This window comes from Eublepharis macularius, chromosome 3 (assembly GCF_028583425.1).
Source record: "Eublepharis macularius isolate TG4126 chromosome 3, MPM_Emac_v1.0, whole genome shotgun sequence".
NCBI classification, from domain to species: Eukaryota; Metazoa; Chordata; class Lepidosauria; order Squamata; family Eublepharidae; genus Eublepharis; species Eublepharis macularius.
Window position 1 is genome coordinate 163,255,490 of NC_072792.1, and position 20,856 is coordinate 163,276,345.

At 40.2% G+C, this 20,856-nt stretch overlaps 1 protein-coding gene across 1 annotated transcript; it reads left to right on the top strand.

Moving 5' to 3' along the window:
- Nucleotides 1-4,452: 4,452 nt before the first annotated feature.
- Nucleotides 4,453-16,168, top strand: LOC129325833 (stromelysin-1-like). Its single transcript, XM_054973760.1, has 9 exons — nucleotides 4,453-5,434; nucleotides 9,294-9,442; nucleotides 9,531-9,659; nucleotides 10,708-10,869; nucleotides 12,207-12,357; nucleotides 13,064-13,197; nucleotides 13,837-13,996; nucleotides 14,784-14,887; nucleotides 15,650-16,168. Exons 1-9 carry the CDS (start codon nucleotides 5,283-5,285, stop codon nucleotides 15,751-15,753), a joined length of 1,245 nt encoding a protein of 414 aa, XP_054829735.1. The 5' UTR covers nucleotides 4,453-5,282; the 3' UTR covers nucleotides 15,754-16,168.
- Nucleotides 16,169-20,856: the final 4,688 nt, after the last annotated feature.

A 20,856-nucleotide genomic window follows, 5' to 3' on the forward strand; every position in this document is an offset into this window, starting at 1 on the left:
CCTATTTTGCTATTCCTCTTTATTTTAATTCAGATTAGGGTGTCATTTAAAACTAGGGATTCAGAAGATGACTCAATTTGTATTTGTCACTCAACTTCCAGTCCCTGGTCCCTTTTTCATGAAGTAATAGCTCAAAGTCAAGGGGATGAATTCATTTCCTCCATTCTACTTAACCCACACGTATCCTAAAATGGATTCATTTCTATTGAAACCAACAGTCCTACATAAAGAGCTCCTTATTTGGAATAATTTTGATTTGAGATGATAGGTGGGCTCCTTCATGTGCAGTCATTTCATCCAGACAGAGAGATTACAGATATTGTCAAAAATGCACATGAAGGCAGGTTAGGTTTGCCATCACCCCAATGGGAGCAGGGGTCCTCTGTCCAAGGCTCCCCCTGCCACCACTTAACTGGCAAGCAGGGTGCAAGAATGTGTCAGTGGTGATGAAGCATGCTCCCACACCAAGTGCCCCATGTCACAATGGGAATGATGTCATTCCCTCTTGAAGCAGAATCAATGGGTTGCGCTGGGTCAACTAAATTGGGGGCCAATTTTACTCATTCGGGCCCCATTTTAGTATTTGGAGTCAATCCGACCCCAGTGTGACCTGGCACTTCCAAGGGTCAAGCTATATGTGCAGGTTTTTGAAGAGTTGGGTATGGGTTCCCCAGAACCAACTCAGGTTCCCTGCAGCCACACATCACCTTTGAGAAATGGCTGTTAAAAAATATAGGAGAGCCCACATGTCCTCAGAATGTCTGTGTGTGTGTGGGGGGGGGGTTCCTCCCTCCTTTCTTAAGCCATTTCCCCCTGTCAAAATAGCACATGAGGAGTTACCCCCCCCTCCCGTTTTTACTGCTCCACATGCACAGAGTACTCCACATGGAGCATAAAAACAGGGGGAAACCTCCCTCCTGCTCTGTTTTGAGACAGAGAAATGGCTTGAGGGCCACAAGCTAGGAGAACTGAATCTCCTTTATTGTGACTTGCTTATTATGGGGGTAAGAAACTTTTATGGACTCATGTAATTGCTCTCCTTCAGTGATCTATGAATCAATAATGGATAGTATGAGTTTCTGTTGATTTAACTAATGTTGAGAATGTTGAATAATTATGTTTTAATAAAAGCTTAGGACAGAAGCAGAGATTGTACAATAGAACAAAGCTAAAATGTGTGCTCAGTGCTTCTTAATGAGAGGATAGGGGGACCTGGTTTGGGGGGCCATAACATGGCCTCCCAAAGTCCAATCGGTCTGAAACTTGGGGGGTTGTTAGAGAGGGGTTAGAGGAAGGTCCCCACCAATTTTGGGATGATTCGGTGGGAACATGCCTCCCCCAGGCATCCGGGAAGACGGAGGCATTTTCCCATTGAAAAAGCCGAAAGAAAGCCGAAAGAAGCCGAAACAAACCCGAAAGCCGAAATGGCTAGCCGTTTCGGCTTTTGCCTGTATCTGAAAAAGATTCTTGTTTCGGGAAACCCGAAACAAGACTAACAAAACAGAGTGCCTTTGCACACCCCTAGTTGCTGAGGTGTACCTCTTGCCAGAAGTTAAATGATCTGATATAGCAAAACTAGCTAGGTGCTTTGGGCTTCATAAATGCATGCCTATAGCTGAATCAGACCCAACCAGAATCATCCAGAACATTATGCATGGCCAACACAGCTGGTCTAAGACAACTTTAAACCCTTCTAAGCTAAATCCAATAGGTTTAGAAGGGCATAATTCTTCTTACTGCAAGAAACACAACTCAGAAAAGGGGCAGACATTCATGGGCTGTTGCATCAAACTACAATCAGGCTTCCAGTGAACTATGAGACAACTCAAAGCCTCTTTTTGTGGCTCTGATGTAATTTGTATGTGTTTGTATATGTGTGTGTGAAATAAGTGTAGAGAATTAACTTGAAAGGTTTTGACAAACTGATGGCAGGCGGTTTTATCATTCATTCTTAGACTTCATTAATTCTAATAGTTATTCAGGAGGGCTTTTTACAGAGGTAATGGAGATTATTGTAGGAAATGGTCCAGAGAGATGCTTTGGTAGAGGGACAGAGAGAGTGTGGTGGTGGATAGTGCCCTCAAGTCATAGCTGACTTATGGCGACTCCTACTGGGGGTTTTATGGCAAGAGACTAACAGAAGTGGTTTGCCATCGCCTGCCTCTGCAACCCTGGTCTTTATTGGAGGTCTCCCATCCAATTACTAACCAAGGTCAACCCTGCTTAGCTTCTGAGATCTGATGAGATCAGGCTCACCTGGGGCTATCCAGGTTAGGGGGGAGAAACTGTAGTACACTATTATGTACTATCTGTTGCTGTAAGTATGCTCATACTGAGAAGTTTCCATGCCATTGAATATGTCATTTCAAATTGCTTATGACTTGTTTCTGCATTGTTTTAGCTTTGTAAGGATTTCTGCTTATTTTCAAATTTCTGCAATCTGTATATCATATTGCTTATTGAACATCCCAGCTGTGGATTATATACTAGGTAATCTACTTTGGGTCTCAGGGCCAAGCTACACATGACGAATGACACTTGAACGGCAAGTGGATTGAGTGGAGGGCAAGTGAACAGGGAGAAATACACTTGCTGTTCAAGTGTCATTCGTCATGTGTAGCTTGGCCCTCAGTTAGAAAGGTGGACTATAAATAATGTAAAAAATAAATAATCATAACAAATAGATGAATCGGGTCATAATGAATTGTCTTCAGGGTGCAGTGTTCCTGGAGGAAACATAAAACAATTTAAAATTGCCTTTGTGGCTTTATTTGACTGAAGGTTCTCTCTCGGATTGCATGACAGAATAAAAAGTTGAGGTCATTTGAACAAGTGCACACTATGTACCTCTGCATACTTGTACTATATCACCATAAATTTGGAACAAGTTTACCAGAAATCAGGGAATGCCTTTATTGTTATTCCTATTTGTTTATCTTGCTCTAACAAATAATGACTGGGTCGTCTTGGGTTCATTTTTTAATTTGTTTCTAAAAAGAATGCACATTTTTATGACCAACAGCCATTTCTTCCAAAAACTTCTGACAGTACTTAGCAATGGCCTCATTTCTCATACCAATTACTTTTGTTTCATAAAACATAAAGCAAAAAGTGAAAGACTTGTGAAAGGTGAAGAATAGACAAAAATCAAAAGATCATTCTATTCCTTGTTTGGAATACAATATCCTTCAAGACAATGCAGAATTTTCTCTCTGTATTGTTGAAAATATCATAGTATATGCTGGGAACTATCTGAAAAGTAATATTGTTATCATTCTGTCCTGTAACTGTTTAAAATAAATTAGCTTTTAGCTAATTGCCCACCTGTGTGGTATTTTAATCTCTCTTTCAATGGCCTGCCCTTTCTTTTTTTAAAAAAGAAGGTCACTCAGGCAAGAGATTAGAGGGGGGGAACAGCAATATTCTTAATTAATTAATCAGTTAATTAATGTGGAATTTGGTCATTTATAGAATGTGCGCAGGGTGTCTGGACATGCATTGATGCATTTAGAAACTTTTATAACTCAGACTTATAAAGTTATCAATAAACAACCAACCTCTGGAGGGCCAGGCTGCCGCACCAAGCCTTCCTGGGCCTCCAGAGGGCTGGGCTGCTGCGCTGGGCCTTCCTGGGCCTCTAGAGACACTGAGGAGGCTGCCATGTTGGGGGAAAGGCAAGCTGTGTTGCTGATGACTCACTTTTTATCCCCGCAAAGAGGCCTGTGAGTATGCCTGTGCGGGGATAAAAAGTGAGTTGTCACCAATACGGCTTGCCTTTTGTACTAGGTTTCTAGTAATTTACTACCTGTAGAAACTAGGTTTCTAAAATTTACCATAACTGGAATATCTTCAAAATAAGCCCTGCATTCAGAGACTATGATGTTACCATTCTGTTAAGTAGAGTTACTCCAGTCTAAGCCCATTGAAATCAGTGGGCTTAAACTGGTGTAACTCTTCTTTGGATTGCACTTTTAGTGTAAAGAACCATTTAAATAGCTAGATCCCTGTTAAAAGGTGTGTGTTAGGGGGATATGAATAATGAGGACACATCACATGATTTTGATGCTGGGATAGGGATAATTCCTTCTGATTATTTTATAAGGAGTAATTAGATTTGTGTCTGTGTGAAAGTCTGTCAAAACTATGGCTTGGAAACAGTCAGGCTTTTCACTGAATCTTACTCAGTTCCCCTCCCTATTACATCCTCTATCCCATGTGTCTTTTGTTCATGTAGGGTCCATAATCCCCTGCAAAGTATTTTTTTGGTGATCAAAAGGGACCCTTCCATTCTTTTGTACCATCAAAAAAACTCACTGGATTCAATCCTATAAACTATAGTTTTGGTAGGAAAGACTGCAAAGCCTGCGAAAGCGGGGAGGGCGGAATATAAATATAATAAATTAAATTAAATTAAATTAAAATTAAATTAAATGTTAGATTGGGAAAATTCTATATACCCGTGTGCGTCTTTCTTTTACTAGCTTCTGAATGCATAAGTCAAAAATTGGTAGGACTAGAATTCCAACCACCTTACAAGGGATTACCTTATTAGGGATTGCATTTTAAGGAACTGTGTTGTGTTTCTGTTATTCACTAAAAGCTGAATAATTTCTATGAGTGTTTATTTTCTATGTATTGCCAATCAGAGGATGTTGTAGTGTGAGTCATCATCCTCTGAATGTTATACAACAAACAGGCATACGTGAAGAATATATATACTGGGCAACTTGAGGAACATGACCAGATTCACAGACAAAGGCAGTAGAGTTTTGCGACCAAGACTGAAGGGGAAATGGAGAGCTTCCTTCTCATGATTATGCTCTATGGATCATTTTCATGTGCCTTGCCCATTGTCTCAAAAATGGAACAAATTACAGAAGAAGATATACAGTTTGCCAAGGTAAGAATTAATAATAGACGAATTATGCAGTGGAGAGTTGGCTGATTGGGTATAGTTATGCCGTTAGATGTGTTAACTTACAGCCACTGTAACTTTGATTGTAATTATGGTCTCAGGAAATTTATGTTCAGTTTAACCTTCATGCTTCACTTTAGTCTTTCCATAAGTCAGTACCCATTGGCTTCAGTTTCTGTAAAATGAGTAGAATAATATTTCTCAAAGACCCTTTTCAAATTGCGATCAGGACATGTAAAAGAATTCCACGAACAACCAAATCTGTTTTCACTCTCAGAAATATCTGGACAGCCACTATCCTGAGCCAGAGGTAAAACGTGTCTTAAGAAGCACAGAGGATAATATTATCGGTAACCAAATATGGCAGATGCAGGAATTCTTTGGCCTGGAAGTGTCAGGCAAGCTGGATTCAAAAACCTTGGATGTAATGAGGGCCCCCAGATGTGGGGTCCCTGATATAGGAGCGTTCAAAACCTTTCCTCTGTCTCCAAAATGGTCAAAAAAACACCTGACATACAGGTAAGATTTCAACACACATTCTGGAATTTATAGTGCATTAGAAGATCACTATTATTAATGCAGTCCCTTTAAAGTAGTGACAATACTTAGACACAACTGAATACAAGTAAGAGATTAACTGTATAAGATGTCTTTATACAACTAATGTTCCTTGGTTAGATTTATTTATTTATTTATTTATATTCTGCCTTTCTCACTGAGACTCAAGGTGGATTACATAGTGTGAGATTAGTACAACCAGTAGCAAGGACAAGGGCAGCATTTCCATACAGTGTCAAGAACATTTCCATAAACGATGTCATGGGGTAAATGAATATAAGTTTATAAAGACATAGTATTAGCAAGGTTCCAGTATAGGGTTGAGGACTTGCTGAAACATAACATAATCATTTCTAGGATTTAAATTAAACAACATAAAGCATAGGTAGTATATAGGAGTACGTATTTAAAGCAACAGATAATATGTAAGGCAACATAATGGTGAAATCTATGGTTTCTAACTCATTAGCAAGACATCTGGGACCCCTTTCCTACAATAACAACAACAACAATAACAACAACATTCGATTTATATACCACCTTTCTAGACAACTTGATGCCCACTCAGAGCGGTTTACAAAGTATGTTATTACACAGTATGTTACACCCTCTTAGCTGAGAAAAAGGCCTTTTTGTATAATTCAGTTTTGCATTGTTTGCAGAAAACCAGGAGAGGGGGCTCTCCTGACCTCCTCAGACAGGCCATTTCACAGGGTAGGGGGCCACCACAGAGAAAGCCCATGTATGGGCTGCTGCTGATTTCACCCATGTACAGGCTGGCACCTGCAAGAGGCCCTGTTCAGATGAGCGAAGCTGCATTTAATGAAAGCTTATATATCCATTATTAATAAACTTCTGCTCTCATTAGAGCTACAGGGTACGGTGGTGCCTTTCAGGTTAGACTAGCAGTTTGTACAAGGAATCTAGTATTTTCCTTGGCTGCAGGAACCAGTATGAAAAGATATTGCTGCCATTGGGGTCTAGAGATACCATCTGTGAGGTATACATAGATGCCTATTGAAAGCATCTTAAGGGAAAGCAGAGCTCTCTTGCAGTGAGGTGTGGAGAAGTGGCTGGAGCAAATGTGAATAGGTCACTCATCAGTCTGATAAACACAGGAAGATAAGGAATTTCTCATTATAAACTGTGAATTTTTTGCTTTAGGTGTTAGCCATAAGTGAGTTTGTACCTTCAAGCACTGACTATAGCTATCACATCATTGAGAGGGTGAAGAAGAGAGCGACGAGAATGATCAGGGGTCTGGACTCTGGAGACTGAGCCCTACAAGGAAAAGCTGAGGGCCTTGGGAATGGTTAGTTTGGATGAGATTGAGGGGGGACATAATTGCTCTCTTTAAATATTTGAAAGGCTGTCATTTGGAGGAGGGCAAGGAGCTGTTCCAGTTGGCAGCAGAGGTTAGGACCTGAAGCAACAGGTTTAAATTACATGCAGAAAGGTACCGGCTGGATATTAGGAAAAACTTTTTCATGGTCAGAATAGTTCAAAGGTGGAATCAGCTGCCTAGGGAGGTGGGTGAGCTCCCCTTCACTGGCAGTTTTCAAGAAGAGGCTGGATGAATACTTGTCAGGGATGCTTTAGGCTCATCCTGCATTGGGCAGAGGGTTGGACTAGAAGGTCTGTATGGCCCCCTTCCAACTCTGTGATTCTGTGATCATTACTTGAAGATGTGATCATTAATTTTTCCCTTGTATCAAATAAGAGAGAAGCAAGTGGGACACAAAAGTAATTTGCTGCCCTCGAAAGTGTATGATATTTCTGCCATTGGGGTCTAGAGATACCATCTGTGAGGTATACATAGATGCCTATTGAAAGCATCTTAAGGGAAAGCAGGGCTCTCTTGCAGTGAGGTGTGGAGAAGTGGCTGTAGAATGTCAGACTTTTTTCAAGCAGTTCTTGCTTCATGCAGCATATGATGTAAAAGAGGAAGTGATGTTATTTTTTCTAGAGAAAAAGTAAGATAGCATCACAGTATGAAACCTGAAATCTGGCAGACATTTGATACCTGCTCAAAATATGGACACATACTTTGCAGGTCCAGAGGAGTTAGCCGTGTTAGTCTGCAGTAGCAAAATAGCAAAGAGTTCAGTAGCACCTTTAAGACTAACCAACTTTAATGTAGCATAAACCTTTGAAAGCCACAGCTCTCTTCATCAGATGCATCTGACAAAAAGAGCTGCGACTCTCGAAAGCTTGTACTACAATAAAGTTGGTTAGCCTTAAAGGTGCTACTGGACTCTTTGCTATTTGGTGTAGTGTTAAGAGCACGGGACTCTAATCTGGAGAGCCGGGTTTGATTCCTCACTCCTCCACTTGAAGCCAGCTGGGTGACCTTGAGCTAGTCACAGCTCTCCGGAGCTCTCTCAGCCACACCCACCTCACAGGGTGTTTTGTTGTGGGATAATAATGACATAGTTTGTAAACCGCTCTGAGTGGGTATTTAGTTGTCCTGAAGGGCAGTATATAAATCGAATGTTGTTGTGGTGATGATGATGATGATGATGATGATGATGATGATGATGATAATGATGCTTTTCAGGATGACCCTAAACAGAGTTACACTGTTTTAAGTCCATTGAAATCAATGGGCTTCCAAGAGTGAAACTCTGCTTAGAACTGGACTGCTGGTTATGTGTATAGCAGTAAAACAGGTAAAGATGCTTGTCCCCAAAATTACTGTTAAGAACCCAAACAATTTATGTTTGAAAGGTAGGCACCGTACTTTCTGGACTCCTTGCACACTTTTTCCTTTTGGTTCCAGGTTGTTATATTTCAACCTCCAAACTTATTCCTGGATCAAACTGTTGGGCAAAAATATCCTCTACAAACAAGAATAATGTCAAAATCCAGGACATTTCACCATATTCACTTTCTACCATTCTTCCAAGTAGCTCAGAGTAGCATACATCAATACTTAACTATTTCATTGCAGTAACCCTCTAAGGCTGGTTATTTATTTATTTATCAACAATATATTTACCCTGCCTTTCTGTCCTCACATGACCACCAAGGTGGCTAAAAGATTAAAACATACAAATGCAAATCTCGTCTTAAAGCCATTATATTCTGTTTAAAATTCTTAATAAAAATGCTTAATAAAAATGCTTAATAAAAATTCTTGAAGCCATTAAAACCAACACATAAATATTATTATTAAAACAATTCAAAACCAGCTTAAAATAAATCCAAAAGATAAAAACAGTTAAAAAAAAGTTAAAAACAGTTTAAAAAGTTAAAAACAGTTAAAAACATTGGGGAGGAAGGAAGGAAGGATCATGGAGGGAATGTCAAATGAAACAAAAAATGGTCTTTACTCGCTGGTAGAACATGGCAACAGAAGGGGACAGGCAAATCTCCCTGGAAAGTGAGTTCCAGAGTTTTGGTGCCACATCAGAAGGCCAGGTTGCCACCTGCCTGATCTCAGAAGGTGGAGGCACCCAAAGCAGGTCCTCTGAGGATGGCCACAGTGGTTGGGTAGGTTTATAAGGGAGTAGGGGGTACTTCACATATGTTGGTCCCAAACCATGGACTTTAAATGTCAGCACCAGCACCTTGTATTGTACCCTGAAACAAATCGGGAACCAGTACTGATGGGCTAAGACTGGAGTGGTTAGGGCGAGAAAAGGTGATATGACCAAGGATACCCGACGAATTTGAACTCAACTATTCATAGAGAAAACACAGCATTTAATCCAGTACAAGATCCATGGATACTTGGATTTGGAAATCGATTTTCGTTTTGTCTGAAACTGTAACACTCTTTATTTCAAATATTCATATATTACTACTATTTGTTTTCAAGCATCCAAAACTACACATTACACATGGATCATAACGATGTAGATGAGGCTATTGAGAGAGCTTGGAAATTGTGGAGTGACGTGACCCCCTTGACCTTCACGAGGGTACCTGGGGACTCTGCAGATATACAGATCTCTTTTGGTTCTAGAAGTAAGTAAATCATAGAAAAACCAGCATGGGTAGATTTAGCTGTGGTCCAGGATGGGAGGATTTATATATTTTTCTTTGATCTTTCAAGAGCACAGTAACAATCCCTTTGACCCTCCCTTTGATGGACCTGATGGAAAGTTGGGCCATGCCTTCCCACCTGACAATGGAGCTTATGTCCATTTTGATGATGACGAAGACTGGGGAAAGGATACAAAAGGTATCACGTTCATTAATACATCCCATTGAACATGCTATTGTAATGGCTTTTAGATAATTGCTATAGGTATGTCCCCTCACTCTGCTTACCACTCTGGCTTCTTGATATTAAACCTTTGCTTCAATTACAAATAGCAGAGGGATGTTACAGAGTTTATATGGGCCAGGATGGTCTGAACATGTTAAGTGGCTGGGCTGCAAATCAGCACTCTGCTGGTTCAAATCCCATTACTCCCATGAGCTCAGCAGGTGTCCTTTGGTAAGCCATTCCTCTCAGGCCCAACGCCTCAGTTGGGATAATAATAACACTGACTTTGTTCACTCTCCTGAGTGGGGCACTAATCTGTCTAGAAGAGCAATATATAAGTGCAGTTATTATTTTTGTCACTGCAAACCCTACCATCATTCTGAAGCTGGTGGCCAATTTTGAAACCCCTAGCTTTATCTTCTGATTAGTTATGCCTGCTACAGACAACCTTAGTTTCCATTGCAAATAGCATCAGGGAGGGTGGGTTTTCTGGAGATGTTATGATGGGCAAGATGTTATGATTCGTTCATGTTTCGCACTGCATCTCTCATGGTCATCCTGACAGTGGCAGCCAATTTTGAGACTTCTAGCTCCATTTTCTGATGAGTTATGCATGCTATGGGTTGACAGACACAGAGGGACAGATGTGACAGATCCTTTTATTAGTATAGATTAAATTCATTCAGAGATGCAGGCTTTTCAGTTTCGGGGAAGCATGGGAATAACATTTCAGGAAAAACATTTTCTGCCACTATCTCCCTCCCCGAGCTCACTTTCTGTTCATTACCTCCCTTCTGAATGATCACACCCTGTACATCAGAAATCCTTTGGGAAACTGAATAACCTAATGGCAGGATAATGCACAAAACACAAAGGAGAAAAAGAGAGCAAAGGGGGTGGATGAGAGGAAGAAATAGGATGGGGGGAAAGGCTGGAAGAAATCACTCCCAGATCCTTTGTTGTGATACAGCAAATAAATTCTTTAGGACAAATGCCCATGATCTTCCCTGTTTTCTCTTAGGAATCAACCTTTTCCATGTTGCTGCTCATGAGTTTGGCCATGCACTAGGTCTTGACCATTCCAACAATGAGGAGGGTCTGATGTATCCCATCTACATACCGGTGGATCCCACAGAGGTCAGGCTCCACCAAGATGACATTGATGGCATTCAGTCTCTTTATGGTAAGTGCAGATTCTCAGCCCAAAGGAACTGATTCTAACCACAAGAACTGTGTCTGAGGGGATCTGAGGTGATATGAACTTTCTATTGGGGTCTAAGATGGTTCTTTCACCCATGCTAGTAATCATTTGATAATGAGAGAAAGCAGTATGATTGATGAGGAACAACAAAGTCACTTGAATGACGGTCAACTTCTGAAGGATGTCTGAAGGTGAAGGTGAAGTTGCCTTCTCCTTTCAGGATAGCATGAGAAGAAACTAATCCCATCCTGTACATTAAGGTTTATATAAGAAAAGCAAGTAAGAAATTTCGTACTAAAATTCAAGAAGAATAGCTAACACCAGAAACAATCTGAGAACTCTATAAATTCTCCTTTGTGAGGAGGTTATGCTAGGACTCTGAAAGCTAGCTCAGATAAAAATGCCCTCTGACTGAGTCTCTGCGAGGTGAGAATACACCAGAGAAAAAATGCATCCATCTGAGCTATCTACCTTGACAAGTCTCATTGATAGCCGTTATTAGAAAGGCTCTCTAGGATGAATTTACAAAGCACTATGGAACACAAGGCAGCCAATTAGGTATGCTGGGGAGAGCTGATGGTTGTTAAGAAACACTACACCTTACTGGTTCACGGATCAGTGGTACCACATGTAATGGAAGTCCTTCACCTCCCTCACACATTCCAGTGTTGCCTGGGGGATAAGCACTATGGGAATACAAAGACGTACTCAGTATTTTCAAAAGCAAAAGTCTGCAAGATTAGAAATGTGTCTACCTATTAGAATCTTTGCTCAAATCATTTGGGTATGGAATCTAAAAATTCTCTTCTAACACTGATTTTGCTCACTACTCTGAGTGTGGCAATAATCTGTCCAGATGGAGCTATATAAGTACACTATTATTGTTGTTCTTCTTGTTGTAGGTGTTTACATAAGGTCTGTACACTGGGAGGTGTAGATTGATTTCTGTATCTAACCTCTGTCTTCCTCAGTAAGAAATTCAGACCTATTCCATATTGAAGAACTGTGGCTACCCTTGTTTAGGAGTAAACGTCCATAAAACTAAACAGGAATTACCACAGAGTAAATGTATGTAGACATGGACTATGGGTTTAACCCTGTCTACAATACATTCACACCTTGGATTCCAATGGATTCTGAGTCTTCCAAAGTAAACACAGATGTTTATTAACTGAATATGTTTTTAAGAAACATAAAATTGTGTCTGATCATCACTTGATACAGCTCGCTAACATATCAATGAGTTTAATACTCTGTTGCAATTTAAGTTCCTTTTTTTGGAGACCCTAATTTTGCCTTTCCTTTGTTGTTTTTTAAAGGACCCTCTGAAGAAGGTGAGAGTCAGCTAACATTCCCCGTATTGCCAACAAACATTGCATCAGAAGAACCTTCAACACATACGTGTGATCCTAATCTGACTTTTGATTCTGTTACCACTCTCCAAGGGGAAATGATATTCTTTAAAGACAGGTAAATGAGGATGAAAGTTTGAGATAGTCGGTCAAGTGAACTAATTTCCTCACTTAATTTAATTTTTTTAAAGAGCTGTAGAATAATGATGACCCAAAGACTTCCAGAAACAGGGCTTTGCAAACTTTTCTTCTCTGTTCATTTTTTATTTTCAGAATACCTCCCCCTCAGTTCTGTTTCCATTTCTATCAGAAAATAACTAGAGAGGAAAAGGCTAGAGATAATTTGTTCTTGGCTTTCTTCTGCTCTACATTGTAGACTCCATTTTCTGAAATGTTCAGAAAAAGTAATAAAGTTGATTTTCTTGGGCAAATTCAGTCATCAATCATAGTTGACTGTGAAGCACTTAAAGGCACTGATATTATTTTTAAATACAATGAATAAGCAATAAGCTCCCAGAATTACAGTACCATCCTAAATGAAGCGTAACTCTCCTTAGGATGGCACTTCATGTATCCCATCTGATACATGAAGCAACCATGATGGACCTCTTATTAAATATTTCGACATACCATCTTTGATGGGTGAGTGAGATCGTTTTTATCCACTAGTGCTTAGATGCTACTAGTGGCTGCTGTGCGGTGGTTTTATAACATAGCCTTCAGATCAAGTTTTCAGCATTTAAAGATTGCGCATAAAAACTTTGCTAGCAGGCATGTTGATATAATTTGAGGAAAATACACCCATTGCCATTTTCTTCTCTCAGCTTCATGTGGTGGAAGGATCCTGAGAAAACAGAGGCTGAAAAATACCGTATTTCTACTTTCTGGCCTGCTTTGGAAGGTGGCATAGATGCTGCTTATGAAGATGAAGACAAAGACATCTTATTTCTTTTTAAAGGTAAAAATTAAGATACATTTACTTTTAACCTGAAAGTGTTGAAAGTTCTGAAGTTTTACTAGAAGGGGGGATGTCCTACTGTTAATTTGAAGGGGTTGAGTTCAGAGGTGAGGCAGGCTTCAGAATTGGCCTCCCCCTTGAGGCTCACCTGGTGTCTATTTTCTTTTCTTTTAGGCACCAGGCAAAAAACACATTTTTTCCAGGTTTTTTATTTGGAGCTTTATCTCACAGTCTTTTAAAATGGTCTGCTTCTGTTTTATGGGTAGTTCTTATGCTGATTACATCCAATGGTTTGTTTTTAATGGCTTGTTTTCACTGTCTTGTTATGTTGTCTTGGTTGTAAGCCACCTTGAATAGGTCCCTGAAGATGTGGCACAGAAATATCCTAAATAAAGAAAGAAATGTAGATCTAAAGATGACTATTGACAAAGATGGTGCCAATAGCTTTTAGAACTAACGTCCAACATATTATGGGACACACCCGCTTATGTCCAAATTCCCATTTTTTTCCAAACAGAAGGAATCTCCTACTTGTATCAACTGATTTGAGGTGTTTTAGAATTGTCTTTTCATCCATTTGGAAGCCTCAGTGCTTCTCATTAAGATTCTTTCAATATTTTCAATCTTATTCTTTGACAGGACAGAAGTACTGGGCCATAAAGGCAAATATTATACAGCCGGGTTTCCCAAAGAACATCCACACCTTCGGATTCCCCAAAAGTATTAAGAAAATTGATGCTGCTGTTTATGACAGGAATAGAAGGAGAACATTATTCTTTTCAGGAAAGAAGTACTGGAGGTAAGTAGAAATTATCTCCCTGGAGAGTACTGAAGCTATTCATGGCCCTAAGCCCAGTGCTGGAATCCTTTGACAGTAAACATACTTATGAATGGGGTACAAGTGAGGGGGAAAGACTGCACCTTTTACAAACAGCAGGAAATCATAAACTTACAGGGACTGAATGTTCAGGAAAAAAATCTGTCACTCGTGCTTTATCAAGCCAGGAAATAATGCTCAGACATTAACAGAGCAACCCTAAACACAGGGCCAAGCTACAAGTGATGAATGACACTTGAACGGCAAGTGAACAGACTCACGTGTATTCCTCCCTGTTCACTTGCGCGCTGCTTGATCTCCACTTGATCAAGTGGAGTGCAAGTGAACAGGGAGGAGTACATGTGAATCTGTTCACGTGTCGTTCAAGTGTCATTCATCACTTGTAGCTTGGTCCACAGTTACACCTAAGCCCATTGACTTCAGTGGATTTAGCAGCCTGTAATTCTGTTAAGAATTGCACTGTAAAATTAACGCACCTTGACCTCTCAAGAATTATGAATGTGACACATTATTAAGAACAGCAGGATTTCTTCCATGATGATGTGGAGGGGACACAGATACATGGAATATAGCCTGTTAGGCAACATTCATTTTACATTTTGAAGTTCATGATTTTGTGGTGTTCTCCATTTTGCATACACATTAACATGTAAAGGAATTTGAGGCAGTCATTTCTGACATCTAGAGTTAGCAAGCCAGCAAAACCATCTCAATATCTGCTTAATTTTCAACCAATTTCTTTCTTCAGATCTGAAGAAAACAAGAGATCTGTGGAGAAGGGTTATCCAAGAACGATAGCTTCTGACTTCCCTGGAATTGGCCCCACAGTGGATGCTGCCTTACAATATAATGGTAAACAGAAGATGATTCTCATAGAAATTAGTATTTTTGAAGTATCTTTAAGGATGGCTACAAGCTGCAATGGTTAGGAAGATGAGATATCTGTGAATATCCATGATATTCATGTGGCCCAATCACTTGAGGGGCTCGAGTTTTCTGTCTGTTCAAGGAACTAAAAGGGATGAAAATTGTGGCTGTAATCCATCCAGTCAGTGAGATGGAGGAAGGTGTTTTGGACTCAAGAATGATATTTATTGGTTTCACTGAATCTGCTGAGCTAGAGACTCCTTTAAACTTTTGTGTACGTAGTAGCTAGTGACCCCAGTGTTTCTACAATTAAAGGAAGAACTAGTTATAAGAAAAATGGGAGTTTCTTTGTCCCAGAACTCCAGAGAACATTTTTTCTGTACCAAAAAAGGCCTAAAGTCTGTAGAGTCCCTGTTTGCCCCAGGAACCTACACACGCATCTCTGCCAAGGGGGTGGAGGGTACTTTCCTTTTTACTCCTCTACTATCATCTCATTTCTAGCAGCTTGTGGAAAGGAACTGGATATGTTTCTGCACCCAGCAATGGCCATTGTCATAGATGAAGGGGTGGCGTTGGAAACCACCTGGAAATACATAAACTTCTGGGAGGTAGCACCATCATCTTCTTAGATACACTCATAGGTGTAACCTGCCTAACCCTGCACCTTGGAGACAAAGGATTAAAATAAGATTTTGTGGGTAGTGTGAATCTGCAAGGCAACCTATATTCTTCCCATTCTTCTTTTAGGACATTTCTATTTGTTCAGTGGCTCAAATCAATATGAATTTGATCACAAATACAAAGGATTTGCCAGTATAAAGAAAAGCACCTTCTGGTTGGGCTGCAAATAAGATGAAAGGAATGAAGAAACAAGAACAGTGGTATCCACCCGCACCTTACCATACATCAATGACAGAGCACCCTGTTGGTTTGTGGCATTAGTCAGTGGACTGCATGTTCCTGAACCTCAACAAAAAGCAAGCATGGACTCCCGTACTTCTGTCATTCTGCATTCTGCATTCTGCCCAAGAGGGCAATTTTTAAAACAGATTAGAAATGTAGTTGAATTAACAGCTAAGAGGGCCCTTTTATAACGGAATAGATATCACCTGCTAATACACTTTATGTATTAGTTATAATTTACCTGTCCTAGATAGTTATTTGTAGCATTCCCTAAATCTGTAATCCTAGTCCTTTTGCATTGTCCCCTGGTTGCTTTATGCTGTGTTGTACTGTTTATATCTTGTTTCACTGAGAATGGCAGACTCTATATTTATTTATTTTAATATTACATATAGAGTAATAATTATAATTTAAAATTATAATTTATTATAAATTAAAACAGATGCATAATTTCACATTAATTCTTTCAACAACCAAACATCATACAAAACTGCATATAAATGTTTGACCACCATTTCTTGTTAATGTTAAATTATTATTTTGGGTTAAGTTATAAGTCGCTGTGTAATAAAGTCCTTTATGTTTCTATACTTGGTTTGCTGGTTTATTCCTTTTTATGCAGGCATACACTCATGAGATCCAAGTGCCAAATGAAGAAAAAGATCAGCTGTTTGATCTCCTGGTTCAAATGTCACTACCTATTCATCACAACACGGATCAAACTAACCCAGTGATTCTGAACTTGCAGCCCACATGCCACCGTAACTAGTCCTGCTAAGTCAGATCATGTACCACCAAGCACAGCGTTCGGTCTCCTTTCAAAAGCAATTATTCAAATTATCTCTGGGCCCGCACACATAGGGATATATGAATTTCCTTTTGTTTCTTTTTTCACATTCATATGTTGTTGTTTTTGGCAACTCTAGAGAGGTAGCTGTGTTAGTGTATTGCCCCACCATGCCCCAAATAAGGATGCCATACACAAAATTGGGTTCAACTGGGATTTATTTATTTATTAAATTGATCTGAGACACAGGCATGCCAGCATTAATGGCCAAACCCAGCCTGGCTCCGAGCATGAGGTAGCTTTAATACACCCAACGCTTTTTATGGTCTGCTCCACCATCCTCCCTGTGCTGGCAAACATTAGGGTTTGAATAGGCGCAGCCCCAGCCTGGAGGGGTCCCTGTCTGACTGGAAAGCTGTGAGAGGCCAGTTCAGGAAGCCTCCCCCCGCCCAAACATAAGATGCCTCAGGCTGTTCACCATAGCACCTTAACTTAGCCAAAAGCCCACAATGTTCCAGCCAACCTCAGGACAGCCTACCCAGCCTTAACCAGGTCTAATCAGAAACACCTCACCCTGGAAAAAGTGGCAAAGGGAAGGAGGCAAAAAAAGAACCCTTTCTTGGCCAATCTCAAAACAGTCCACAAAATTCCTGCTTGGCTCCAAAGCTACTCCTATTTTGCCAAAATGTCAGAGTTGTCTGGCAGGCAGCTCCGAAAGGCAAAAGCCATTACAGGGGAGGAGCAAACTTATAAGGTGCTTTGCCTGCTCCTCTTCCTTGATTGGCAGGCAGCCTAGCCTCCCAGCATGTCCCCCCCCCCCACCCGCAAACAAACTCAGCTTCTTTCTATTTTGGAAAGGCAATAAGGTAAATGCAGCTCCCAAGCCACTGGGGGTGGCAGCTGATATTGTAGCAAGACTACAAACACTAACAATGTTACTAAAGACTAACAACATTTATTCCAACATGTTTTTGTTGTGTCATTTAAGCTGCTCTATACCATTTATACACACAAAAGTGTCAGTGTTTCTACTGAATTTCTATACTTTACTGTTTGTAAAGGACAACTACATTTTTGTCCCACACATGGAAACTCCATATCAGAAACAAAAACTTCAAATCGGAATAGTGTGTTCATGAAATTTGAAACTAACAACATTGCTACTTACAAGCAGAATACAGACCTTCCCATACAGTTTGGCTGAATCCACACTCACCGGCACAGCGCTAAACAGGCGGAGTGAGAGCGTCTTTCTGGCACATTTTATGACATCATTGCGCCACGAGAGCAGCATCATGGGGTGATGACATCATAAAACGGGCCAGAAAGATGCTCTCACTCTGCCTGTTTAGCGCTGTGCCGGTAAGTGTGGATTCAGCCTTTGTTTCCAGCAACTGATATGTATATTGCCTTCTGAATGCAAAGGCTCCATTTACATATATTCACAAATAGTCCTCATGATGGTGCCCACTGCCCTTTCTCAAAACTTCCAAAGAATCCACAAAGTCAATAAGGTTGAAGATCCTTGCTCTAAGTTCATCACATTGTATTTTTCAGTTCCAAACCTGCTATTAATCAATTTCATTGGATGCCCTTGAGTTCTAAGAGCCAGTTCAGTGGTGTAGTGGTTAAGAGCACGGGACTCTAATCTGGAGAACCGGGTTTGATTCCCCACTCCTCCACTTGAAGCCAGCTGAGTGACCTTGGGTCAGTCACAGCTTCTAGGAACTCTCTCAGCCCCTCCCACCTCACAGGGTGTTTGTTGTGGGGATAATAATAGCATACTTTGTAAACTGCTCTGAATGGGCATTAAGTTGTCCTGAAGGGCGGTGTAATAAAGTGAATGTTATTATTATTATAAATTTTGTGGGAGAGGGAAATATTTTCCCCCTTTTCCCCTCTCTTAAAAAGATTTTAAAATAGACTTATTCTACTGTCCTTTCTATGCCTTGAGCCTAATATCATTGTTTTAGAGACAGGCAAAAACTTCTGAAGGTGCAGTTTACAGAAGCCCATGCCACACAACAACATTCCTGTCATAGATAACATCCTTGAGAGAACAACACAAAGCTTCACTCTTTGTCCCCAGATAAGTAATTACCCCAGCCCTTAATACATTCCTGAGGACAAAACAGTTACTCCTGTCTCCACAGCTGTTTCCATTTCTCTCTCAGGAATGTATAAGCCACCATATGGTTAGATTCTCTTTTATGTTTACATAACATGCAAATGATAGATTCCTGGTGTAGAGGAGTGCTAATTATATGTTATGTATAAAAAGAAAAAGTTGGTTTGGCTAACCACGTAAGCAGAAGTTTTTATACAATCCTGGGACCGAAATGGGAGCAGTCATTGAGATAGTTGCAATGATTTCTCTCCAGGTACCTCTAAAGGAAGCCTTTTGTAAATGAAAGGCATAAATGCAATGCTAGAGTGATTATAAAATGAAAGCAAGCAAGCATGCAACAACTTAGTCCCAGAAGCTACAGAGGGAACGAAAAGTAGTGCTCACAGGGGTCACAAACACAAAAACAAAAAAAAAATAAAAAGCACAGCCCCCCCTCCCAGCAATTATATAAACCAGTATATTACAAAACTGACGTGTAAAAATTATATTGTAGAATCAGTATTGCATATAATACTGTTGTGTGGCATGGAATACTGTAATCGTATTGGTCTGCAATAGAACAGCAAGATTCATGAAATTTGATAACATCGCTACAAGCAGAATACAGGCCTTCCCATACAGTTTGTTTCCAGCAACTGATATCTATATTGCCTCCTGAATCCAAAGGCTCCATTTAGAGACCAACAAGATTTTCAGGGGACGAGCTTTCCAGAATCAAAGCTCCTTTTGACAGTACCTGGAATCTGAAGAAAGGAGCTTTGACTCTCAAAAAAGTTTGTAGCTTGAAAAAGTTGTTGATCTCTAAGGTCTCAGATCCTGCTGACATACAAGTCTGGTTCAGACATAGTGAAAAACCATGAATTATTTTGACTATGGTTAGTGTGAAAAACCAGACTCACCAACAGCCCTCAGTTCTAATTTGCCTCAAGAAATCTTAATTTCAGAAGATTATCTTTCAGCCACCATTAGTGCAGCACCGTTAAGTCCACATTCCCTTTCTCTGACAATAATCATTTCTCACACCAAACAATAAGGCATCCCAATTAAATGAAATTACAAACATTCATATGCACATATCCAGTCAATGTGAGGCCTTCTACCTTGTTTTTGCTCTATATGTACTGAGCTTTTTACTACCTATGTTAATTTTATATGATTGTAGGTGATGTTGGATTCCGCCCCTGAGGAGGTGCGTGTGCATGAAACAACTGGCAACAGCTGGCCCAGGTCGTTGGGTGGGGGAGTACACACTCCCCCATTTCTCCTCACAGTGCATATGTATGCTGAAGAAGGAAAGAGACTTTTCACTTACTATGAATTTCCAAAGCTATTTTGACAGATGAACTCACTTGATTTATTACTTCGTGGAATTATCTTCACTGTTTGGACTCTTTTCAGTTTTCAGGAGCGGCGTGCTTGCACCTTTATGTTTCATTGTTTCACAGCTTTCTAGCCTACTAGCTTGAGCATGTTGCATGACTACTGTGTTTAATATTGCAATTGCATATTTACTGACTTTCATTACATTTCACTTTGTTGTATGATTCTTGGACCTCCAATTGCAGAGTGTTCTGCCTTGTTGTTTCTGTACTTATAGTGGAGGAGCCTCTCTGGTTTACATATCCAGCTTCCAACAGTCCAATAAAACCCCCACCCCCAAGTTTCATTCCTTATTCCATATTCTGCCACTGGAGCTCACTATGGCCGTTTCCACACGGCTTACCTTATTCTGCAAAATAGCGAAATCTCACATGAAATCTCGTGAGAAGATGCTGTTATTATCGCGCGAGAAGATGCAATAACAGTGTCTTCTCGTGAGATTTCGCACGAGATTTCGCTATTTTGCAGAATAAGGTAAGCTGTGTGGAAACGGCCTATGTGTCCCAGCAGCCACAAAGTATTCTATCTATTGGGTACTTTGAATTATTTATATGGATATTTATTAGGAACTTTGAATTGTTTATTAGATGCACTAGACACTTTGCACTGGAATACATTTTATAATTGTATGCACTGACTCTTGTTATTATTATTGTTTACTGCTTTTCCTCCAAGTGTGGTTTGTCCACTGAGGTACCTAGTCCACTGGGGGACTGGCAGCCCTACAAAGGAGCAATGCAGTGCCCAGACCTTATG